This window comes from Acomys russatus, chromosome 1 (assembly GCF_903995435.1).
Source record: "Acomys russatus chromosome 1, mAcoRus1.1, whole genome shotgun sequence".
Taxonomy (NCBI): domain Eukaryota; kingdom Metazoa; phylum Chordata; class Mammalia; order Rodentia; family Muridae; genus Acomys; species Acomys russatus.
This window is the reverse complement of record NC_067137.1, coordinates 94,835,191-94,861,856: the sequence shown is the minus strand read 5'-3', so window position 1 is coordinate 94,861,856 and position 26,666 is coordinate 94,835,191. Positions and strand designations below refer to the sequence as shown.

Here is a 26,666-nt window from a genome sequence, read left to right as displayed (position 1 = left end):
AGGCAGGGCCCCTGCTCCCTCCTTTATGTATTTATAACAAAACGTGGTGGCGCACACCTTTAATCCCAGCGCTTGGGAGGCAGAGGCAGGTGGATCTCTGTGAGTTCGAGGCCAGCCTGGTCTACAAAGCGAGTCCAGGACAGCCAAGGCTATGCAGAGGAGACCCTGTCTTGAAAAACCAAAAAACAAAACAAAACAAAACAAAACAAAACAAACAAACAAAAAAAACCCTTGAAATAATAAAAGAAGTTGAGTCTCCTTAAGAGTATAAATTGCTCTAACACAATCTCCTTGACTAATCAGCTTCTCGTTGATTTTATTTTTAATTCAGTTATAAAGGAGAAAAAAGATGTTTCTGAATAACAGTCACTAAGCAGTCTCTTTAAGAATTGTAGGAGCCAAGTGGTGATGGCGCACACCTTTAATCCCAGCAATTGGGGAGGCAGAGCAGAGGCAGGCAGATCGATTGCTGTGATTTCAAGGCCAGCCTGGTCTACAAAAGCAAGTCCAGGCCAGCCAAGGCTACAGAAAAACCCTGTCTTGAAAAACAACAAAACAGGCCGGGCGTGGTGGCACACGCCTTTAATCCCAGCACTCGGGAGGCAGATGCAGGCAGATCTCTGTGAGTTCGAGGCGAGCCTGGTCTACAAAGTGAGTCCAGGATAGCTAAGGCTAACACAGAGAGACCCTGTCTCGAAAAACTAAAAAAAAAAAAAAAAAAAAAAAAGAAAACCAACAAAACAATAACAACAACTTTATCCCACATCCCAGTACTCAGGATGCAGGAGGAGGAAGAACTTTGATTTTAAGGCTAGCCTGATGTACAAAGTAAGTTCCATGATAGCCAGGGCTACAAAGAGAAACCTTGTCTCACAAAACAGAATGTATGAGTAAAAGAAGTAGATGTGGAAAAATGGAAACGAAACAAACTAGTACGGAGGAAAGAAAATATAAGTGGAATTCAACTTTAGACTTAAAAAAGCCAACTATGTCACAGTTGCAGCATGGTGATACATGCCTACAACCTCAGCACTCAGGAGGCTAAAGCAGGAGGGTTATGAGTTTGCAACTACTGGGCTACATAATGAGTTCCAGGTCAACATGAGCTAAGTAGCAAGACCCTGTCTCTGCCTCAAGAGATGACACCAAATCAAACTAAGCCAATCAAAAAAAAAAAAAAAAAAAAAAGAAACTAAGTTGCAGTTGATAGAAGACCAGAGTTTAATTCTCAGCACCTATAGCAGGTGGCTAACAGCTTCTTCTGGCAACCTCGGACACCTATATGCATGTAAACATGCATAAAAATATAAATAAATAAATATAAATGAAATAAATTTTTAAAAATATGTGTTCATGTAGAATTAGGTTGTAATCAGGCCCATGATCCTTCAGGGCCTGATTAAGTGTTCATTCTGAAGGAGCCCAACCATCAGCAGCCCCTGAAAGAGTAACAGGAAAAGACTAGAACCAATGAGAATATGAAAAGAATTTGTGTTTATATGGCTGGCAGAACAGAACAGGTAAGCTAAGGCAGTGAGATAGAAGAGCAGTTTTAAGTAGCTGTAGAAAAGGAATAAGACACCCCACTCTGTTGCTCTACAGAGGCAGATCTAAAACCAGCAGGTAGATGTTATGGAAACACACTTAGATCTAATGTTTAAAAACCTTTCTAAAACACTCAATGTTTTAAGAGCCAATGTTCCTTTATTAACATGCCAATATTCAAGTGCTGCCCATCAACTTCTTGCCATTAAAAACAATGAACTTAAAAGTGGATCAGAAGGCTGTGGATTCTAATCTCACCTCAATTAGAATTATCTTATTATTTTTAAAAGATTTTTATACATCTTATTGTTTATTTGTATTTGTGTGTATGGGTGCCGGAACATGCAAGTCACAGAACGCATGTGGAAGAACAACCTATGGGAACCAGTTCTTTCTTATCTATGTTGGTTCTGCTGATTAAACTCTGGCCATCATGCTTGCTGGCAAGCACTTTTACCACCTTCTCACTGACTCTGGTAATTCACTTATAATCAGCTCAAATTTTGGCATTCTTTACTATTTACAGTCAAGAAATCACTGAGGTGACTTATATGTAATAAGTAAGATGATGCATACAAGACCTGTCACAGCAAGCTAAAATACAACATGCATGTTGAACTGCCAGAGAGGGAGTACAGTAGATATTTCCTAAAAATTTTCTAGCACTATGATTATTAATTGTACCTTTGAGGCAAGAAAACATTTAAAATAGCTCCTATATTTGGTAGACAAAGAAAGAAAATAGTATGAGAGAAATCATGGGAGCTGGAAACACATTTTATGCCGTGTTAAGAGTACACTTCTCTGATAACAAGTTGCTAAAAGGCAAAGTTCAATCCAAGAGACAGACATGAGTTCAAATCAACAGGATTAGCTTGACTGCAAATAAATGAATGAACACCACAAATGCAGTCAAAACAGCATGGTGGCATTTCACACAGTGCAATGGGTAGTGTCTTAGCTCTAATCTTCTAGCAATGCGATCCTGACTTAGCAAGTTATCTTCTCAGCTCCAGTTTGTAGAGGGTAATGTGAAGTAACTCGCCTACTAGCACAGCCTATTTAGAAGACTACCTGAGATAAAAGTATATATAAAGTCTCTAACATGGCTTCAGAGTACACAGAGTTGCTGCTGCTGCTGCTTTTTTTTTTTTTTTTTTTTTTTTTTTTTTTTTTTGAGACAGGGTCTCTTTGTGTAGGCCTGGCTATCCCAGACTTGCTTTGTAGACCAGGCTGACCACGAACTCACTCACAGAGATCTGGCTGCCTCTGCTTCTCTGAGTGCTGGGATTACAGGAGTGCATCACTGTGCCTGGTTTCTCAGCGTCAATTTTGAATGGAGTTTTGTTCATGTTAATTCAGAACTTTCAATTGGGGAACAAACAAAAAAGGACATATTTTTTGGTCTTCTTTTGAGACAAGGTCTCATGTAGTCCAGGCTGTCTTCAAACTTACCCTTTAACCAAGGACTAGCTTCTGATCCTCCTACCTCCACCTCCCAAGTGCTAGGGAAATAGGCATGTCTTTAGCTAATGTGGTGCCAGGGACCAAACCCGGGCTTTGTAAAGACCGGGCAACCATTCCACTAACTGAGCTACAAACCCAGATCATATATTTTTCTTTTTAAATGTTCAAAGTTTAAATTTAAAATGACCTAATTCATTGACACTGAAACAAAAAACTAAGTAATGTAGAGATAAGTAGCAAAAGGCAAAGTATAAAACATTCAGTATAATCCTGTATTTATGAGTTTAAATCTCCCAATAATAAGTTATATATATCTTTTCTATATGCTATGAATTTGGTATAAGGAGTATGCATTTCTACTATAATTTCTGACTTGGAGGGAAAAAACCCTGATCAAAATATTTTTCCAGCTGGATGTAGCAGTGGACACCTTTAACTCCAGAACTAGGGAAGCAGAGGCCGATAGATCAAAACCAGCCTGGTCTAGTCTACATAGGCCAGGCCAGTCAGAGTTACAAAGCAAGACTTTGTCTTAAAATAAAAGTTTCCACAGAAAACATGCCATATATGTCACCCTGGGAGAAAATTAGATTCTAAGCTTAAAAATATCAATTTAACACATTTGTTTTAAGAGACATGAGATGTAGAGCAAGCTTGCCTCAACATGTAGCCCAGGTTTATGATCCGTTTCTTTCTTTCTTTCTTTTTTTTAATTACATTCTGTATGTATGTGAGTGCAAACACACCTCGGTCCACATGGAGCTCAGAGGACACCTTGCAGCAGACAGTTCTCTTTGCCCATCATGTGGATGTAGGGCTAGCACTCAAGTCATCACACACAATAGCAGGAGCCTTAACCACACTCATGGCTTAGCCTCTTAAATACTAGAGTTACAGGAATACACTACCATGCCCTGTGGTATTTAATGCTTTTAAGGAAAACAAAACAGCAACCACTAATTTTTTTTCCTTTTCTAAGGACATATGTGGTCTAAAAAAAAGACAGACATCTCCCTAATTAAGGAAAATATAAAGGATGCAAGATTCCGGGGGTGGGGCTGGAGGGGCAGCAGGGATTTTGTAACTTTCGTTCTGTTAACTATTTTGAATACAAAGCAGGAACTTGCTGTCTGCAGAACAAATGGTTTTCTAAAAGGTTCTATTTACCCTTAAACTAATCTAGCAAATGATATTTGCTTATTCAATTATTTGTCAAGGAAACAAAAGGAAAACAGGTAAGTTCCCATTCTCTCTGTCTCTGTTGTTTTCCTTTTTGTTTTACGAGACAGTATGTCATACATCATATAGCCCAGGCTGGGCCTGGGCTTGAGTTAACATATAGTTCAGGATAGCCCTGAACTCCTATTCTCCTGCCTCTACTTCTCAAGTGCTAGGATTAGAGTGCGCCACTATACCTGTGTTAAATTATTTCTCAAGCTATAAAGTCAGTAAGAAGTGGTCAGCACTACTCTAAGGTACGTTCATTCTAGGCTTGTCTAGCCACAGGTAGATAGAAAAGATTGTGTAGCCCTTTTCTTTGATGTAACTACTTTTATGTCAGGTTGAACTAGCAAATGTTAGTGTAACATTTTTAACTATAAAAACCATGAATGTATATATAATAAAGTACAAAGGAAACACAAAAATTGTATAATTTTTAGATTCCACTACAACTTATATAAAATTAGCCAAAATAAGAACGCTGGCCTACCTTGGACCTTTTGGACCTTCCAAGAAACTGCTTCTCGGAGGATCTGGAAGCAGCCCATCTGACCTCACTGGCATGTCCTTAGTTGCAGTGACAGATTGAGATGGAGCAGCCAAAGATTCGCCAAGTCCTTGCTCAGATGAGAAGGAACTAAATGGCAGAGCAGCTTTGTTCAGAGGTTTGGAATTCATTTGTTCTGACTGAGGTGGAGGGTGATAAGGTGATGGTGGGGTTGAACCAAAAGACACAGGTGTGGGAAGCAGTGCTTGTCTCGATGTCTCTGGGACTTGTGAGCTCTGAGAACTGGAGGCTGGTGGAAGTGGGGCTCCTGTTAACTGAGGAGGCAGCCCCTGTGGAACTCCAGGGGGAGGTAGTCCTGGAGGAGGTGTGGCTGAAGATAATGATGGAAGGGGCAGAACAGGTGGAGGTGCCCCAGAAGAGAGAGACGGTGGGGGAAGGACTGGTGGTGGCCCTGCTGAAGAGAGAGAAGGTGGGGGAAGAACTGGTGGTGGCCCTGCTGAAGAAAGAGATGGAGGCATTCCTGGTGGGGGAACAGAGGTTGGTAGAGAAGGTGGCATCACAGGTGGGGGCATGCCAGGTGGTGGTACGGTAGTAGGAAGAGCTGGGGGCATCACTGGTGGTGGCAAGGATGGAGGTAATACTGGAGGGGGCATTGTTGGTAGAGGTGGAGGCATTTGAGAATACGGGACAAACGGAGGTGGCATTGACATGTTGCCCATATACTGGTTCTTCACATTCTGAAATGAATTGACTTTTTCCTGGAGATAGGTCTGCGTGGCTTTCATATGTCCTTGCCATGTTTTCCACTGTTTCTCATACTCCTGAAGCTGATCTTTATGAGGATAGGAATGGAGCTGTTCCTCCCACAGCTGAAACTCTCGCTCCCATTCTTGGTAGAGATGTTGAAACTGTTGCTGCTGCATCTCATAATGTCGCAGTTGCACATCCAGAGACATGGTCTATAAATAAAGAACAAAAATTCTTTCAAGACAGCCATGTAAGAATTAGTTCTTACATTAATGAATCAAGAGTACATAATTTGGGGCTGGAGAGATGGCTCAGAGGTTAAGGGCACTGACTGCTCTTCCAGAGGTCCTGAGTTCAATTCCCAGCAACCACATGGTGGCTCACAACCATCTATAGTGTGATCTGATGCCCTCTTCTGAACTGCAAGTGTACGTGCAGGCAGAGCAATATATTCATAATAAATAAATAAATAAAAACTTAAAAAAACAGCGTACACAATTTGTGCTGGGCATGGTGGCACACGCCTTTAATCCCAGCACTTAAGGGAGACAGAGGCAAGGGGATTGCTGTGAGTTCGAGGCCAGCCTGGTCTACAAAAAGAATCCAAGACAGTCAAGAAACCCTGTCTCAAAAAAACAAAAAACAAAACAAAAACAAAGAGTACATAATTTTAAAATTTTCCAAGGGGAAAGAAAATACTAGATCCTTTCAGTGGTGATCATCTTTCTTCCCTTTGGCTATTTAAGTAACATCACACAACTGGAAAAACCAACCAAACCCTAAGGCAAATAGTTATCTCAGCAAGGAATATTTTTCAAGGTTTCAATGTTAGTAAGGATCATTTTAAAAAATTAAAAATCCAGCCAGAGAGAAGCCCAGTCTTAAAAAACAAAACAAAACAAAAAAGAAATCCATTACTATAACACAGACACAAGATTATATCTCTAACATGTAAAACAAATACCTAAGTCACTTAATCACTTATGGTATACTGGGGAGGGTGGGGGTCACGGGAGAGTGTGTGCTGACTGCCTTGGCCATTTCAGTGAGTTACATGCTTATCTGTTACTTAATTTCTAGTTATGAGGAAACAACTGCAGGTCTTAAACTTAGCAACAGTACTCTAAGAGACTCACTGTAACTAACCTCTCTCTTCAAGAGATTCCATTATAATGCCACAATTTCCCATACCCTCAGTAATACTGCACATAACCACTTGAGTATCCTTTGAAGCATCTACTTGTTAATACTTCTTTATTCTACCAAGAAGAGACTTGATACCCCATGAGCATATAAAGGGGGAGGAAGTCCCCCTCAGGCACAGTCATAGGGGAGGGGAGTAAGGAGAAAATGGGAGGGAGGGAGGATGGGAGGATACAAGGGAGGGGAAAACCATTGAGATGTAACAAGAGTAAATTAATAAAAAAAATACTTTAGTTTTTCATACTCAAATCTCTTTTAGGAACAACTCCTTTACACATCCCTGGGAAGCTTGCTACTTACTTATTTTGGAAACACTCACTTGTATATGTGGTGAATGTTGGATAATTTGCTGGTATTGCTGCAGGATCTGCTGTAACTGAGCATGCTTCTGCATTATTCCCTGGTACTGAAAGCCGACTCGATGTTGCTGGTGCTGTTGCCAATGTGCTGCTGCGGCCTGCAACTGTTTTAACCTAGCATCCTCTTCTGGGTCTTCAGACTAAAAGTAAAAGAAAATACACACTTTGTTAAGTCATAAAACAGCAACCAGATCAATTAAGTCTGGAATCCCTCAGGCTGACTGAGAAGAGTTATCTTACATTTAGACTTAACACAAATCCCTATCTACATCTTATCACAGACGGAAGGACAAAGGGGTTTAAATGCCACCATCTTCACTAGAATAATAATCTCATTCTTCTTAAAAAGGACAACCATTTCCCCAGCAGGAAGTGAATCTAAAATTAGAGTACTTTTCAGCCTCCTAGAGGGTAGAAAACCTTCCTTCCTTCCCTCTCCCTTCTTTCTTCTTCCTGTTACTTTTCCTGGCGGACTATACTATAATTGTAGTCCAGTAAGGTGGTGAGAACAGTATCTATACTCTATGTGTCAGAGATGGCCGTTTTTAATGCTTCAATGCTGCAAGGTGAGTAAATCAGTAGAGAATGATGAGCTAGTCTGTGCTGTCACCATCATAGGTGGCAATGTTTGCACACTCAACCCTAAAAGCTAAGATCTAAACTGTGCTGTGATTATGAGCACAGCTGGGCATCTTTCTCCTGTGCCGAGACACTCCATTGAAAAGATCACATAATTATTCACTTTCAGTCAACCTCCCCAATATTCCTGTGCTCACCCTGATCAACTGACATCTGGTTACTTCAAAAGTAGAATTTGACGGGTACCAGAGCACAAGAAAATATACATCCATTTATAACAACAGTGTAACAGTGTACACACACACACACACACACACACACACACACACAAAAGACAAAACTTAGATGACTCAATAAACACTAAACAATTACCTGGGGTTCCTCAGGTGGGAGCGGAGGTGGTGCCTCTTCATTTGGAGGTGGCAATGGGGGTTCCTCAGGTGCACAAGGTTCTGAGATCTGGCTGGTAGCAGGTACTGGGACTTCTTCTTTTAGGGCTTCCGGTGCGTCCTTTGCTGTGACAAGACTCTTCTTGTGCCCTGGCAAATGCACTTTCGTCCTCTGCTGCAAACTGAGCAGATGCTGTCGGTACCAATACTGTTGTTGTTCCTACAGCAAAAGCCATTTTTAAGAATTTTGTTTATTCTGTGTGTGTGTGTGTGTGTGTGTGTGTGTGTGTGTGTGAGAGAGAGAGAGAGAGAGAGAGAGCGCTACACATGGTAGCTCACAACCATCTTTACCTCCAGCTCCAGGGGATCTGATGCTCTATTCTGACCTCCTTTGACACCAGGCATGATGCACTTGGCACACACACACATGCAGACAAATCACTGACACACACCAAGTAAAAGAAGCCTGTGCTTCTGAGGAGGAGTGTGCTGGCACAAGCCTTAGATCCCAGAATTTAGAAGGGTGTGTCAGATTGATCTTTGAGTACGTCAAACAAAACAAAGCAAAACCCAGGAGAGAAGGGGACGGGGGAGATAGTTTAGTGTGGAAAACGCTTGCTACGCAGAATGGCAACCTGGTTTGGATCCCTAGACCCACAAACAAGGCAGGCATTGCAGTGCTGGTCTGCAACCTGACTGCTGCAGGCGGAGACAGGAGGGTCCCTGGAAGCACTCTAGCAAATCAGTGTAACTAAAATTGCCAGCTGCAGGTTCAGTGAGAGGCCCTGTCTCAAAAATGAGGTGAAAAAAGGGAGCTCCAGGACAGCCAAAGCTATTTATTACACAAAGAAACCCTGCCTCAACACACAAACAAAGACAGACTAATATCAACCAACCCTTTGCCGTCAGGTCCCTCTGAATACAAGCACATCCATATAGAAATAGAATAAAATTAATTCTCATGTGTAGATTCTACATGTGAATTTGCTCATCTGCTAAAATTTATTTCCAACTCCAATAACAGTACTTGATGAGTTTTCCCAGTCATTTATAAACAGGTAAAGAACAGAGAAAAATCTGAGTGGCTTGATAGGTGTATTCCCTGCTGAAGTAGAACAAGGTGGTATTCTGCCTTAGGCTATAGTGCCATCTTCACATTGTAGTTAGTGCCACAAACTCCAACTAATTTTTGTTATTTTGCCATTTAAGATGTCATCACCTCCCCACCAATCATTCAGGAATGTTGGCAGGTGACCAGCCCAGCCTGGTCTACAGTGCGACCCCATCTCAAAACCCTGCGACCCCATCTCAAAACCCAAAACAAAGAAGAAGTAGAGCTGGGCGTGGTGACGCAGGCCTGTAATCCCAGCACTTGGGAGGCAGAGGGTAGCAGATCTCTGAGTTCGAGACCAACCAGGTCTATAAAGCAAGTCCAAGACAGCCAGGACTACAAGAAAAACCCTGCGATGAAAAACCAAAAAAGAAGAAAGAAAAAAGAAAAAAGTGCAAAGCTCCCCAGTCATAATATTGAGTGCTGTCCAGTATTCATAAGGAGGCTATGATTGCCCTTACAAAGAAAATATACGTTCCATTACTCTAGTTTACCAAGAGCTGAATACCAATGAATTAACAATAAAATAAAGTGTCTATAAAGGGAAAACAGGACACATACACATGGTTATATGTTGATAAAAATATGATCAGAAACTCAAGATCCATCTGTGCTTTTCTTAGAGCAAAGGTTCGATATTGGTGTTGGCATACACCTTTAATCTCAACGCTGGGAAGGCAGAGGCAGGCAGATCTCTCATTTTTAAGGCAGCTTGGTAAACAGAGTAAGTTCCAGGACAGCCAGGGCCACACAGGAAAACCCTGCCTTGAAAAACCAAGGAGAGAGAGAGAGAGAGAGAGAGAGAGAGAGAGAGAGAGAGAGAGAGAGAGAGAGAATACTAACTGTACATGTAGAAATAAAAATTCATCTGTACAATTGAAAAAAGTTCACTACTTAGCTGAAAATTTCTCACCCCCTACTACTTTATTATATAATCTCCCATTAACCACAAGGCTCAATAAGGAAAACCAAAAGGTGTCATGACAATACGCTGTATGTGCTGGCACACAGCTGTACAGTAGCACTGGAGGTGGAACAGGCCAAACAGGAGCTCAAAGTCATCCTCACCTAAATAGTGAGTTAGAGACTGGTCTAGGCTACACTGGACTCTGTCACTCCCCCCAAAATTGTTTTCACAGTATTGAAAGATACACTAAAGAGCTACTCTGTATACTTTTATGATTAACATTAGTACATATTTGCCCTATAATTATAAGAAAGATTTTTATGAAAGAAAAGTTAAGTTTCAAGCAAGCCAAAGTTGCATGGTAAGACCTTGTCTCAAACAAACAACAACACAAAAAAGACACACCATGTGGCATGGTGGTGCATGCCTGTAATCCTAGCACTCGGGAGGCAGAGGTAGGCGTGTTGCTGTGAGTTCAAGGCCAGCCTGGTCTACAAAGCAAGTCCAGGACAGCCAAAGCTACACAGAAACTCTGTCTCAAATAACCAAAAACAAACAAAACAAAACAAAAAGGATACAATCTACATACCAATGGTTAAGGAAAGCCCCAGGAAAGCTGAAAAATCTTTAAAATATGCCAAAGATTAAAGATAATAGGCTATGCTGATGTAAATATTTGTCATGAAATTGTAGGATCAAAGCCAGGGTAGTGAGCCGGGCGTGGTGGCGTACGCCTTTAATCCCAGCACTCGGGAGGCAGAGGCAGGTGGATCGCTGTGAGTTCGAGGCCAGCCTGGTCTACAAAGTGAGTCCAGGACAGCCAAGGCTACACAGAGAGACCCTGTCTCGAAAAACCAAAAAAAAAAAAAAAAAAAAAAAGCCAGGGTAGTGGCTTATGCCTTTGGTAGGCAGAGGCAGGCAGGGTTTAAGACTAGCCTGGACTACAAAGTGAGTTGCAGGACAATTAGGGCTATTCAGAAAGACCCTGTGTTGAAATCATAAATAAAATAAAACAATTTAGCCAAGTGGTAGTGGTGTACACCGTTAATCCCAGCACTAGGAAGGCAGAGAACATCAGATCTGATTTCAAGGCCAGCATGGTGCACAGAGTAAGTTCCAGGACAACCAGGGCTAGAGAGACCCTTTCTTGAAAAACCAAAAACTAAATAAATACATAAATAAACTGGGCGTGGTGGCGCATGCCTGTAATCCCAGCACTTGGGAGGCAGAGGCTGGAGGATCGCTGTGAGTTCGAGGTCTACAAAGCGAGTCTGGGACAACCAAGGCTACACAGAGAAACCCTGTAGAGACCAAAGCAATTCTGTGTTCAGGGCCAGAGAACTTGACCCCCGCCTGAGTTTCCAGGGAGAGCCACAAACATACAGCTAGTAACTGTTCCTAAGCTGGGGCCAACCAATCAGAGCTATATAGGTCACTGAGACCAGGACAAATGAAAAGTTTCCTCCTGCGGTTTGGCCCTGGTCCCCTAGCCAATCAGCTTAAAGGGCAACTTTCCTGTAGCCCTCTAGCCTATCATGTAACAGCAAGGCTTGGAAACCCACCCCCTCCTATTTCCTCATCCCTTCACCTCCCCACCTGTAGTTTTTTCCTTTGAAAACCCTGTTCCCGGAGAACTAGGGGCCTGCCATCTTCGCTCCTAGCAAGGGGGCTGTCTGTCCAAGCTCTGTGCTTGAGATAAACAAGACCCTGTGTAATTTGCATCCAGCTGATTCCTGGGAGTCTTTCAGGGTTTCACAACTTGGGCATTACATCCCGGTCTATAAATAAATAAATAAACAAACAAATAAATAAATACAGGGCTGGAGAGATGGCTCAGAGGTTAAAAGCACTGCCTGCTCTTCCAGAGGTCCTGAGTTCAATTCCCAGGAACCACATGGTGGCTCACAGCCATCTATAATGTGACAATAAATTAAAAAAAAAAAAAAAGAAAACAAACCTATTAAAAAGCAATCTACTCGTTGTTATAATTTTGAACCTTGTTTATCTAGATTAACCAGATTTAGTTATTTATTTATTTATTATTTTTAAAATTTTTATCTAGTTATTTACTTATTTATCATTTTGGAAACTTTACGGGTTCATCTTTTCTTTAAAGATTTATTTGTTTATTTTTTAAAGATGTATTTATTTATTAAGTATACAGTGCTCTGTCTGCATATATGTACACCTGCAGGCCAGAAGAAGGTACCAGATCTCATTACAGGTGGTTGTGAGCCACCCTGTGGTTGCTGGTAATTGGAACTCAGGACCTCTGGAACAAGAGACAGTGGTCTTAACCTCTGAGCCATCTCTCCAGCCAGGGTTTGGTTTCTTTTGAGGTGGGGTCCCTACACAGTCCTAGGTATCCTGAAACTAGTTCTGTAGAACAGGCTGGCCTCCAACTGAAGTGAGAGATCCACCTGCTTCTACTTCCCAGTGCTGCCGCACCTGGCTACATGGCCATTTTGTAATCCAATTACCTTCTCTTTCGACTTCCTATATTGTTAATATTTTATTTTATAATCTCTTCCAATTTTCTGTGTGTAATGAGATATATAAAATATACATACTATATACTCTTATTTTTTCCCCAAAAAGACTGATTTGTTACCTGTTCACTTACAGAGTGTAATTTTCTTAGGGAATAGACATCTGTTTTTGCTTTGTTTTGTTTTGTTTCCTTTGAGACAGGGTCTCACTCTGTAGCCTTGAACTCAAGGAGACCTGTCTGCCTCTGCTTCCCATGTGCTGGGATTGAAGACGTGCGTCACCATGACCCAGGCTCATCATCTGCTACTTTTATCTAATCTTGTAACCTTGGCAAAGTGCTAAGGACATGATAAGATATCAGTAAATGGTACTGGCTAGCATAAACAACTCATTTTGACCTAAAACTTTTCTATTTTATTGGCAAGAATAAATTTTATCTTACAGATTAGAGTTGATAGCACACACCTTTAATCCTACCCAAAACTTGGGATGCAGAGGCAGGTGGATATCTGTGAGTTTCAGGCCAGCCTGGTCTACAAAGACAGTTCAGGATAGCCAAGGCTACACAGAGAAATCCTGTCTCCAAAAACAAAAAACAAAAAATTTATCTTACTAACTCTATTTTGGCTCTTATTATCACATATATAACCATCTGTCCCCAAAACAAGATTACTTTTACTATCCAACATTAAAAAAAGAGCTGGGCAGTGATGGCCCATGCCTTTAATCCCAGCACTTGGGAGGCAGAGGCAAGCGAATCTCTGTGAGTTCAAGGCCAGCCCGGTCTACAAAGTTAGTGCAAGACAGCCAAGGCTACACAGAGAAACCCTGTTTCAAAAAAACAAAAACAAAAACAACAACAAAAGTTATTAAAAAAAGAAAGAAAGAAAGTATGTGGTGGCACAGCTTTAATCTCAGAGCTTGGGAGACAGAGGCAGGCAGGTCTCTTGTGAGTTCCAGATCACTCTGGTCTACATACCCAATTCCAGGCCAGCCAAAACTACATAGAGAAACCCTGTCTCAAAATACTACTGCTAATAATAATAAAAGAAAAGAAATTACAAGTTAGCAATAGTATAATATTAAAACTTTGGAGGGGGGTCAGGCATGGTACCATGCATGTGGGAGAAGAGGCAAAAGGATCAGGAGTTCAAGGCCATCTTTACCACACAGTCAGTTCACTATCAGCCTTAGCTACATGAATCCCAATCACAGAAAAACAAGAGAAAGACTTTCTCTACTTTAAGAAAACACTAAGAGAATGGCATGGTAGCACACACGTTTAATCCCAGAACTCGGGAGGCCCAGGCAGGTGGATCACTGTGAGTTCGAGGCCAGCATAGTCTACAAAAGAAGTTCAGGATAGCCAAGGCTACACAGAGAAACCCTGTCTCGATAAACAAAACAAACAAACAAACAAAAAAAACCAAAAAACTAAATCAGGGTCTGATAATGTAACTCATCAGTTAATAGAATATTTGCTTGCCAAGCATGCATCAAGTCCTGAATTCTATTGGTGGCACAGGATGAGACCAAGCAGGGTGCAGGCCTATGATCGGCACTTAACAAGTGGAGGTAGAAGAATGTGAAAGTTCAAGGTCATGAGACAGCAAATAGGGTAAAGGTGCTTGCTGAGCAAAAACTAGGGACTTAAGTTTGATCCCAGGAACCTACATGTAAACAGGAAAAAACTGACTGCAGGAAATTGTCTTTCAACATCCACATGCACTACAGAGCATGTGCCCATATCCAGACAGACACACACACAAGACACAGACAATTTTTTAAAAGGTCGTGGGTCATTCTAAGCTTAATAGCCAAGGCTAACCAGGAGAATGTGCCTCCAATGGGGCATGGGGGCTAGAGAGATTGCTCAGTGGTTAAGAATACTAGCTACTGTTCCAGTAGACCTGGATTAAGTTCCCAGTACACACACATGGTGGCTCATAACCATCTGTAACGCCAGTTCCAAGGGATCTGACACTCTCTTCTGGCTGTAAGCATCAGGCATGGCCATAGTTCACAGATACGCATACAGCCAAAACACCCATACACATAAATTAATATTTTTAAAAGAATAAAGATATATGGGCTGGAGAGATGGCTCAGAGGTTAAGATCACTGTCTGCTCTTCCAAAGATCCTGAGTTCAATTCCCAACAACCACATGGTGGCTCACAACCATCTATGCTGGGATCTGGTGCCCTCTTTTGACATGATACATGCAGACAGAGCACTCATACATTAAATACATACATAAACAAATAAATCTTTAACAACAACAACAAAGCTGGGCAGTCGTGGTGCATGCCTTTAATCCCAGCACTTGGGAAGCAGAGGCAGGCGGGTATCTTTGAGTTCAAGCCCAGCCTGGTATACAGAGCAAGTTCCAGATCAACCAGGGCTATAACAAAGAGAAACTGTCCCAGAAAAAGAAAAAGAAAAAAAAAAAGAACAAAAATATGAGAAAGGCTGGGCATGGTGGCACACACCTTTAATCCCAGCACTCGGGAGGCAGAGGCAGGCGGATCTCTGTGAGTTTGAGGCCAGCATGGTCTACAAAATGAGTCCAGGACAGCCAAGGCTACACAGAGAGACCCTGTCTCAGAAAAAGAGGGGGAAGGGGGAGACAGAGAAAAGCAACTGAAACCAAGGACACTCTTCATTTTTATTTGTGAGAAATTGGCCTCAAACTCTTGCCTGTCTCCTAATACTGGCATTGGAAACTGGACTGCCATGTGTGGCTCTTTCAGTTGCTTAAAGAATCACTAAAAGACACAAAGATGCCAACTCTTTCACAAATTAAAAAATAGTGGCTACAAAGAGGAGGATTAAGAGATACAGATGAACATGTCAGAGGTTAATGTTAGATAATGCCTTGTTAGGGTTTTATTGCTGTCAAGAAACACCATGACCAAGGCAACTCTTACAAAAGAAAACATTTAGTTGGGGCTGTCTTACAGTTATTGAGGTTCTGTCTATTATCATCTTGGCGGGAAGCATGGCAGCATGTAGGCAGACATGGTGCTGAAGAAGGAGCTGAGAGTTCTAGATCTTGATCTGAAGGCAACCAGGAAATTGCCTTCTGTATTAGGCAGAGATTAAGCATCAGAGACGTCAAAGCCCACCCCCACAGTGACACCCTTCCTCCAACAAGGCCACATCTCCTAATGGTGCCATTCCCTGTGGGCCAAACATTCAAACACATGAGTTTATGGGGCCATATCTCTCCAAACCACTTTTTTTTTTTTTTTTTTTAAAACAGGGTCCCTCACTGAACCTAGAGCAAGCCAGCCCTGCTAAGCTGTGTCTGGTTGGCTGAGTAGGAAACCTCAATAGGAGGAGGCAGAATCACACCAGTAACTGGGGTCACTGGGGTCCTCCACACTGGCTTTTACATGGACTCTGGAAGAAGGTCCTCATGCTTTTACCTACTAAGCGCCACCGGCCCATGACACAGGTCTAGATTCTCTAATAAAGACCACAGCGGCCTCTTCTTACACCTCCCATCTTTATCTTAAATCTAATCCAGTATATAAGCTTTGTAAGGGTTTGAGTAGACATTGACTCACTGACGGTATGCTTTGTAGGTCATTTCCTATTGATTAAGAACCCTGTAAGCAAGAAACACAACTAACTCAGTCTTACCATTAGGCTTCAGCATGCCTCTGAAGCTCTGCAATGAGTAAGGATGCATCATTCAGAAATGCCCTCAGTGACCTCAAGAGTGAGCATCTCTATATTAGAAAGAAACAGTCTGAACTTGCTAACAACAGACTATGAGCCAGTTCTTCTGAATGTCCTAACATTCATTATGGCTTGGGAGGAAAATCAGAGCATATGCTACCTTTAAGAGACTGAATGGGAGCCAGAGAGATGGTTCAGCAAGTAAAGCACTTGCTGTGGAAACACAAGGACCTGAGCTCGATTGCCAGCACTCATGTAAATGAGGATGGGCATGATGACTTACCTGCCATCCCAGCCCTTGGAAAACAAGGAACAAGCTAGCTAGCTAGACTAGCCAAATCAGAATCCTCAGTTCAGTAAGGGATCCTGCCTCTATCTATATATGTGGTGAACAATTAAGAAGACATCCAACGTCAACCTCTAGCCTGCACCGTACATGCACACAAGTGCACACACACCACCACAACCACCATTCAACACAAAGAGATTAAATGAAGGGATCTGAGACATAAACAACTTCAGAACAATTTGCCACAAATATTGTTTCTAATTAAGACACTCATTTATTCAGGCAGCACTTTACTACCTGCTACTGGCACAGCCATAAAACCAACGACTAAATGATTTTGCAAGAAGGGAAATGTTACAAAGTGTGTCCATGTGTAAATTCTAAAGACTAATAATGCAAAGTTACCGTCCCCGTCTAGTTTATTACCAACACCAGTAATAATAGCTGCATGTTCTCAGTGTAGATCTTAAATGTCAGAAGAATCAGATACCGATTTCTGAAATTGACTTAAAATGACTACATATCATTAAGGTTCACATTCTCCTTTAGAAACTAAGGTTACCAGGTAAATTTGGTCCCATTTTTAAAAAGAATATTTCTTTACTTCATCTTTCTCCAGTTCCTGCTCTCATTCTCTCTTGCTACCCTTCAGTTAAAAACTTCTTAAAAAGTTACCTGTACTCACCATCCCCATCCTCACCTTCCATCACTCCTCAAATCAATGCAATATGGCTTCAGTCACTATGAAACTGCTCCTGCCAAGGTCAACATAACCTACAAGTCAGTAAGAGGGATGATAACTCCCAATCTTTATCTTGCTTGACCACTTAGCAGTACTTGACACAGCTGGCTACTCCTTGCTCCAGAAGTGTCTTCCCTTAACAATCGGTAGCACTGCTCTGTTTTGATTTTCCATCCACCTAATTTTGACCTTTCCTCCACTGGTTATTTGAACTGGGTGATTCTGAGGCTAGCCATAAGGTCTTTTAGCCTCCATTCTTACCTTCCCCAGAAAAGTGCATCTATTAATATGTCTTAGATTAGCATTTTTATACTAGTAATTCACCAGATCTTGCTTCTAGACTCTACACCTGAATCTAACTTCTACATGGATATCTACATTTGGAATTTATGCCCAAAGAAGACCTCAAACTAAATATACATACAGCCTAACTCCTACTTTCCTCATCATCCCTAAGTCTTTTGTTCCTTCTCTTCCCCTAAGCTTTCCTATTTTAGTAAGAGGTACTATTAAGCACTCAGCAGCCTGCTCCCAAGCCCACAAATCCTTGATGCCTCCTTTTGCCATGACTATGTCAGTAATCTCCAACTGGATGAATTCTAGCAGCTAAACATGTCTTCAGTCATTCTACTTTTTTCCATCTCCACTAATACCATCCATGTTCACGCCACCAATATCTCTTGCCTGAATTACTTAACAACTGCTTATCCTAAATCATTCTTTTGCTTTTTAATTTCACTCTCCACACTGAAAGCAGGGCAAGCTTTCAAAAATGCCAATCCAGGGGCTAGAGAAATGGCTCAGGAGTTAAGAGTACCTGTTGCACTTGCAGAGGACCTGGGGCTGGTTTCTGGCACCCACACAATCTGACACCTACTTCTGGCCTCTGCAGGGAGTGCATACATGTTATACACATAAAATAAAAAGAAATCTTTTTTTTTTTTAATGCTAGAGATAGAGTGATAACTCAGTGGTTAAGAGCACTGGCTGCTCTTGCATTAAACCCAGGTTCCATTCCCAGCAGCTCTGTGAGCTCCCTGGCTCACAACAGATCTGACACCCTCTTCTAGCTCCACAGGTGATAAGTATATAGGTAGCAAACAGATACATATGCAGGTAAGACACTCATATATGTGTAAAACAAAAACTAATAAAAAAATTATAAATGCTAACCTAGGATGGGAGGAGTAGCTCGGTGGAAAATGATCAATTTATCACACTTGCCTTTATAAAATCCCTCAATGGCTAAATACTATCTTTACTATAAAGTCTTTAAAGCTCCCACAGATCTATTACATGCCTTTTATTTTCAACCTGTGCTGTCAGAGACCCTTATTGAACTTGTTTTTGGATAATTCCTATCTACTTTTTAGGTTTCATTTTTCCCTCTCCCTCTCCTCCCTCCCCTCCCCCTCTGAAACAGGGTCTCATGTAGCTCAAGCTAGCCTCAAGCTCTCTATATAGCCCTGAACTCTGACCCTTCTGATTGTTGGAATAAGGAGGTATGCCACCAAGACCAGCTAAATATGACCTTATAAAAGTGGTCTCTTTACTTAGGATAGAGCTCTTAGCAACAGTCAATTATTTAAAAGGTACCTATCTATTTTTCACTTCCAATGCATACAAAGCACTGTGAATACAGCGGGGTGTGTATGTATTAGTGCACTCCTGTAATTCCAATTCTCAGGAAGAGAACACAGCAGGACCTAGAGTTCAGGGTCATTCTTGGCTACATAACAAGTTTAAAACCCAAACCAAATTCTTGGGTTACAAGAGACACTATCTCAAAAAACCAACAAGAAAACTTTAAACCAGCCAGGTACGGTGGTGCACGCCTTTAATCACAGCACTCAGGGAGGCAGAGGCAGGTGGATGCCACCTTCTAGCCAGGCAGGACTTAGAGAGATGGGAGGGGAACACCAATCCACCCACAAAACCTTCTACCTAAAATTTACCCTGCCTATAAAATGTGCAGAGATAAAGATAGAGCAGAGAGGGAATGTCCAACCAATGCCTGGCCTAACCTGAGACCCACTTCATGGGACAGAGCCAACCCCTGACACCATTAAGGAGAATCTGCTATGTTTATAGACAGGAGCCTAGCATAACTGCCCTTTGAGAGGCCCCATTCAGCAGCGGATCAAATTAGATGCTGAGACTCATTAGGTGGAACTCGGAGACTCTGTTAAAGAATAGAGGAACGAGATGAGACCACCACAAAAAAGATCAACAGTGTCAACTAACCTAGGCCCATGGGGGCTTACAGAGATGGAAGCACCAACCAAAGAGCATGCGTGGACTAGACCTAGGCCCCTTATACATATGTAACTGATGGGCAGCTTGGTTTTCATGTGGGTCCCCTAGTAAGGCAGGCAGGTGTTGTCTTATGGCATGAACTCTGTTGTGGGCTTTTCAATTACTTCTCCCTAACAGAGCTGCCTTGCTTGGCTTCAGTGGTTGAGGATGAACTCAATCCTGATGTGACTTGATGTGCTGAGGTAGGTGGCTCCCCTTTTTTGAGAAGGGGGTGAGGGAGGTAGGAAGGTGAGACCAAGAGGGAAGAGAAAGATATACTATTGGAATGTAAGGTGAATATATAAATTTTTTAAAAAGAAATTAAAAAAAATTTAAAAGTACCAAGCACCATATCTATGTTGTTCACCGTTTTATCTATGGTACTAAGCACAGTATTTCACATTAAATGATACCTCTAAAAGCTATACTTAATGTCAATATTTTGTGAGTTATTTGGATAATGAAGGAAACAAAACTACAATTCATTGAAAAGACTACTATACACTTTAACTAGTCAACCCTTTAAACACAGAAAAACTAACTCTTCAAGAAGAATATTCCATTAAGTTATCAATGCTTTACTCCGGTATCTAGAGAGTAAATGGGAAAATAGTGATGCATGTGTCCTATCTTCCTGTACTAACTGTATTTCTAATCAAGTAGCTCTCGTTCATAAGTGTAAGTTTTCTTTATGTAATTCCATATACTAAGTTAGAGACTGCAGAGGAGATTTAAAATCACATTGCTGAAAACTCCAATGAAATGATTTACTCATACAAAGACTATCAATGAGTGAGTCACTGGATGAAACACCAGATGCAAGACTGACAGAAGCTTAACAGTGAGGGGACCAGACTGCCCCCACCTAAATCCACTGATCAACAACAGTGGGACAACCAGACACTTGGGAAACGTGCAAATAAAGATAAAAAACACCTGTACACTACACTTGACAAATAACAACTGTGAACTTCAGTCTAGTGTTTTGGAGTTAACTTCTGATTTGTAAAAAGGAAATAGAAGACTCAGAGCAAGTAAGATGACATAATGTCAAGACAGAAGCAGAGCTAGAATGTGGGATGCTCTAGAGAAAGACAGACTCACCAATTCAGAGCTTAAGGTAGAAAGAAGAAAATAGGAAATAGTGACGTAGACCAGGGGTCCTCAAGGAAGGGTGGCTCTTTCCTCCAGGAGTTATGGTGGTGCATCTCGAAATATCTAAAAACATTTCTGGCTCTCAAAACTGGGAGATCACTACTGGGACCTAATAAGCCGTTCTTACAGACATTAATAACCATCCTGCAATGCAAAGGAAAAAACATCCCATAACAAAAAGATCGCCAACGTTTATAGTGCTCAGACTCAGAAACCCTATTCTACACAGTAAGAATCTTCTACTCGGGCTGGAGAGATGGCTCAGTAGTTAAAAGCACTGCCAGCTCTTGCAAAGGACCTGGGTTCAATTCCCAGCAGCCACATGGCAGCTCACAACTGTTTGTAACGCCAAGATCTGACACCCTCACACCAATGCACACAAGTTAAAATTAAATAAAAGAATTTTTTAAAAAAAGAATCTTCTACTCATCCTAATTTATTTATTTTATTATGTATACAATGTTCTGCCTGCATGTATGACTGTCCACAAGATCTCATTATAGATGGTTGTGAGCCACCATGTGCTTGCTGGGAATTGAACTTAGGACCTCTGGAAGAACAGACAGTGCTCTTAACCACTGAGCCATCTCTCCAGCCCCTCTATGTTGGATCTTAATTTGAACAAATCTAATTATTACTGAAAAAATTGGAGAACTTCACAAGGAATTCCTCTGAATTCTGCCAGTATGAGACAAGAGGGAAATTTAAAGGGATTGAGAACTAGATTCTACAAAAAACTAAGTTTATATAATGTACTTAAGATCTTGACCTAGCATGGTGGTGCATGCCTTGGAGGTAAACAGGCAGGTATATCTCTGCAAGCTGGAGACCAGCCTGTTTATATAGCAAGTCTCAGGACTGTAAGAATGGTAAGGTCGCCTCTATCCTCTTCTTTTCTGTCTTTTTAAAACTAGGTAGCTGAGGCCTGAGAGATGGCTCAGCAGGTAAAGGCATTTGTCTGAGAGAGCCAGACACCCACAGGTGGTCCTCTAATCTCCCTATGCACACAGCAGCAAACCTGCACCCTCTGCCCCTGAGAGAGAGAGAGAGAGACACACACACACACACACACACACACACACACTGATAAAATGTAGTAGAAAAATGTTTAAAAAAAGAAAAACAATTAGGTACCTAATTAAGAACGCAGGAACAATGGCGATGAGGATGTGGCTTTGCAGTAGAATACTTAACTAGCAGGCACAAGGCCTGGGGCTTGATCCCAGTATAAAAAAAAAAAAAAAAAGACAAGAAAAACTATGATGAACTAGAAGATGTAAGATTTGCTTTAAAACATTTTAAAGACTACATCAAAATTGTAATAATAGCAACCTGAATGATGGGTATTCATGTTATTTTCTCTACTTAATGCTTAAACTCTTCACCAAAAAAGTTTTAGGGGCAGTGGGTAACAGCACATGACAAACAATCCTAATGACCTGAATGCAATCAATCCACTGAACACCAACTAACTCCCAAAAGTTGTCCTCTGATCTCCTGACCTCTATATGCACATATGCACACTATGGGATGTGCAAGTCCACATTCCCAAAATATACAATCATAATATATTTAATAACATTTTCCAAAACTAAAATATGAATGCTAAATATTCAGAAGCATATGCAATGCTTATCATCTTATCAACTAAATACCTTAGATTTAAAGAATGATTAACTCGAATCTTATGCAACAAATCTTTAAAGTGAGCCTATAAACTGCAAGGCACTGTCCTAGGTGCTGCAGAGGATTAAGACAAACAGCACCAAATCACATGGGTGAATGCATGTATGGCATGGGCCTTCAAAATACCCAATTTAAAGGGAAGAGAGAAGTTAAGGACATTGCGATTAACTCCATTGAGGTAAGCAAGCCAAGGGCATGCAAAGCCCCACCTCTCCCTCTGCATCCCAGGCTGGCCTTGAACTCCTGATCCTCCTGCCTCTACCACCTGCGTGTTAAGATTGCAGGTTTGAATTACTATGCCCAGTTTATGCAGTGCTAGAAATGTAATCCAGGGTTTCGGGGATGCCAAGCAAACACTTAATCAAATGGGTTCAATCCCAAGAACAACAACAAGCCAAATATACTATTCATTTGTTTTTCTACATGGCCAGAAAAAGTCAGACTGAGGTCATAGTTTGGCCTGAATTAACTGAGCAACGGGAGGAAATAATCCTGATGAGCTAGTGCAAATTTGGTGTTAGATAGCAAAATCACTTTTCCTACTGTTCTATCAGTGTCTCCTGTGCAGAACCCACTTCTCTTCAATACCAAACCACCACACAATTAGAATAATATATATGCTTAACTTTTGGAATCTTATTACCTGGGCTTGCATATCATAAGGTTATGGGTTTTTCTCTTAGTGAACTTAAGGTAGTTAAGTAATTATTGTGTATTCTCGCTATAACAGGTAATTGTTTATTTATTTACTTTTGAGACAGGGTCTCACTATGTAGCCCAGGCTGGCTTCAAATTCTCCATCCTCTTGCTTCCGTCACCCAAACCCTGGAATGTAGGCACAGGTTACCACGTCCAGCTTCTATGTCCCTTCATCTTCCCTCCTAGGGGAAAGTCACATGTTCTTGCAACCCTGTCAACCTCCTACTGTTCTATTCAAAGCAGAATCTTCAAAGAGCTATCTAAAGGGATGGCTCTTGCAGGTGCACCTATCACAGCGCTTTCCCTTTTAAACCTCAGCCAAATCGCAAGGCTATTCTTTAGGAGTTAATGGTAATAAAGACGAAATGTAACACATCAACCATGTGTTAAAATTATCTTTAGGAGATGGTGATCTATGAATGGATTCCTAAAATATACCAACAGATTCCAAAGAACCAAGTATCTAGAGACCTATGAACTCAGAACACCAATTAGGATGCTCATGATGAGACTTCCATCCTGCACATGTTGACAACTCAATTCTGGAAACTCACAGCTCTCTTTGACACCTGCGTGTTTTGTTTGTTTTAAAAAATTAATTGGTCATAATTTACATGCATTTAAACATTAGCTCTTTGCTAATTTTCCTTTTTATACTGCCTCGCCTAGGAAAAGCTTACTTTAAAATCAATTTTAAAACAAAGCTCTTTGCAATAAATGTAGAGTGCTGGTAAACACACACACACACACACACACACACACACACACAAGGCATACATCTGAGAAATCAATCTAGTGCCAACCCACTACTCTTCAAGTGTCTAGTCTTACCTTTACTGTTCTTTCAGGAATCCACAGTTAATTAAAAACCTGGCTTTCGGGCCTGACCCTTAAGAGATCTCTTGGAGTTAAGAATGAACTAGTCGCTGAGTGCTGGAATTAGGACAGGCACTAGCTGGTTAAAGCCCCAAGACCCCCTAAGTGAAAGATTTTGACTCCTGCAGGTGATTTCTTACCTGTGGAGTCATTGTAGAGGGATCTGGCTCAGGAGCAGCTTGCTTCTGTTCAGCACTCTTGCTCTTGGACCCACTCTCCAAAGGCTCTTGCTGGACACTTGTCTTATTCCCAGAAGGGACAGACGATGGTGGTAGTAGCTGGGGTTTAGAATGGCCCTGGGAGGAGCGGGAAGGAGATGCCTGAGAAGGGGGTAAGTAGGGCTGGGAATGGCTCAAATAAGGTTGCGAGGAGGAAGAGGAGGAAGAATAAGAAGGGTTGGGCGCCAGATAGGATTGGGAAGGTGGGGACTGTGAAGGGGACGGCTGAGCAGGAGGCAGGTAGGGCTGAGCGGAGGAAGGGGGATAGTACGAGGGTGGTGGCTGAGGTGGAGGCATGTACGACTGAGACGGGGGCATATAGGGTCCTGGAGGTACAGGGGGAGATTCAGGAGGTGACTCCAGCTCCATTGGAACCAAACCAGGAGGCCCATCTCGTTGGTGGTGGAGCATCTGGTGTTTGTACTGCTGCTGCTTCTGATAGCTGGGGGCTGGCCCAGGTGGCGGGGGCATCGGTGGCGGTGGCGGCTGCCAGTCTCCGTAGCCGCCCCCGGGCATCACCGGCGGGGGCGGCAGCGGGGGCGGAGGAAGGTGGTGGGGCTGGAGCACGCACTGCATTTGCTTCTGGTGCATCTGCTGCAGCTGCTGGAGCTGCGCCAAGTGTTGCTCTCGGAAGCTCATGAAGCCCGAAGAGGAAGGGGCCGCGGGAGCCGTCGAACTGGAGTATCCCGGCCCCGGGGAGGCCTCAGGAAGCGGCGGCGGCGGGACTGGCGGCGGCGGATAGTGGCTGTTCCCGCCATACCTGCCCCAATTCGGGTACATATCGGAAACAAAAGATCGGGGCTCGTCCCGGCGCCGTTACTCGTCGCAACCGACCTCCAGGAGCCGCGGCGGTGACGGCGACAGCCGGAACTCGCGGCGCCTACAGGCCCCGGAGCGTGTGAACGGAGCGCGCCACTGCGCCGGCGCTACGGAGCTGGGCCCGCGGTCGGGAAGGCGGGGACCTTACTGAGGCAACTGCGCCTGCGCTGTAGCACCGAGACGCGAACAAAGGCTAGATAGAGAGGACCGGTGCACGGCTACTCGCTGTTGCCACCTTCCGTCAGGCTCGGGAAATGTAGGCGGGAATAGAATGTTGTCATAGAACCAAGAAACCATAGAGTATCACAGCCAAAAGGAGTGGTAGAGAGCCTATCGTCCTACGGGTTCAGTTTTGAATAGGAGCAGAAAGGACCGATTCCATTCACAGTAGCAGCAAGAACATAAAACAACAAATAATAACTCCAGTAAGAAAAATCTAGAAATTATATGAAAAAAAAAAAAAAACTGCAGTCACATCTGAGGATAAAATTAAACTTGAAATAACGGAGAGGCTTACCGAAGTCCTGAGTGAAAAAGAGGTAATTCTGTAAAAGTGACAGTTCTTTCAAGTTAAGTAAGTTGATTTAACAAAGCCAACCCACAGTCCGTCTGGGAACAATGGTATGAAGAATGAAAATGCATTCTGAAGGAAGAATGTGAAAACGACCCTGGTTCTTTCCCTCAGGTAACATCTACAGGTACTATAAAAGGAAGAAAATGGAATTGTTTAGATTGAAGGGGAGGGAATCCCTTAATTTTTGGTTTTTCGAAACAGAGTTTCTCTGTGTAACCTTCCTGGCTATCCTGGAACTCACTTTGTAGACCAGGCTGGCCTCGAACTCACAGATGTCCTCCCCAGAGCTGGGATTAAAGGCATACACCATCACGCCCACCTTAGATTGAATCTTTTAGTTTTTCGAGAAAAGATTTCTCTGTGTAGCCACTGCCAGGCTTAGATTGAATCTTTTTTTTTTTTTTTTTTTTTTTTAATGTATGAGTGCTCTATCTACATGTACACCTGCATGCCAGAAGAGGGTATCAGATCACATTATAGGTAGTTGTGAGGCACCATGTGGTTGCTGGGATTTGAACTCAGGACCTCTGCAAGAGCAGACAGTGCTCTTATCCACTGAGCCATCTCTTCAGCTCTTAGACTGAACCTTTTAACCCGTAAAATTTTTCTTGTTGGAGAATTCTTAAACCTAAGGCAGAGCTGGGGGTGGTGGTGCACGCCTTTAATCCCAGCACTAAGGAGGCAGAGGCAGGTGAATCTCTCTGAGTTCAAGGCCAGCCTGGTCAACAAAGCGAGTCCAGGACAGCTAGGGCTATTACATAGAGAAACCCTGTCTCGAAAAACCAAACAGAAACAAAACAACCTAAGGCAAAGCCAGAGAAAGGCAACTTAAAAGCTAATTGAAGAAGAAGAGGAGGGGAAAGAATGTGTCGGCTCTGTTTCTTAACAATTAAACTTTATTATACAACCCAACTATCTTACACAAGAGGGAAAAAAGGTTAAAGGGAAACAAGAGTGAACCTTCTGGTATCTGTTCCACGGGACGGGTCCCTAGGTGTCTCTGGATTGCGTGCTGGTCTCACCTGTAGGCTGATCCTTTCCCTGAGCCATGTGCTCTTGAGCCCAGTCTGAACCTGCCAGTTCTCTCTGTCTCTCGCGTGC

General features: G+C 42.3%; 1 protein-coding gene across 1 annotated transcript in view; it reads right to left on the bottom strand.

Annotated features, from left to right (window-relative positions):
* Ylpm1 (YLP motif containing 1) overlaps nt 1-25,101 on the bottom strand; it is a 72,644-nt gene extending 47,543 nt beyond the window's left edge. Inside the window, exons 1-4 of the mRNA XM_051149322.1 lie at nt 24,095-25,101; nt 8,002-8,238; nt 7,011-7,190; nt 4,724-5,700 (exon numbers count right to left, since the gene is read on the bottom strand). Coding sequence (XP_051005279.1) covers nt 4,724-5,700; nt 7,011-7,190; nt 8,002-8,238; nt 24,095-24,952 — 2,252 coding nt within the window. The 5' untranslated portion in view covers nt 24,953-25,101. The remainder of the gene's footprint in view (nt 1-4,723; nt 5,701-7,010; nt 7,191-8,001; nt 8,239-24,094) is intronic.
* Between the last annotated feature and the right edge of the window lie 1,565 nt (nt 25,102-26,666).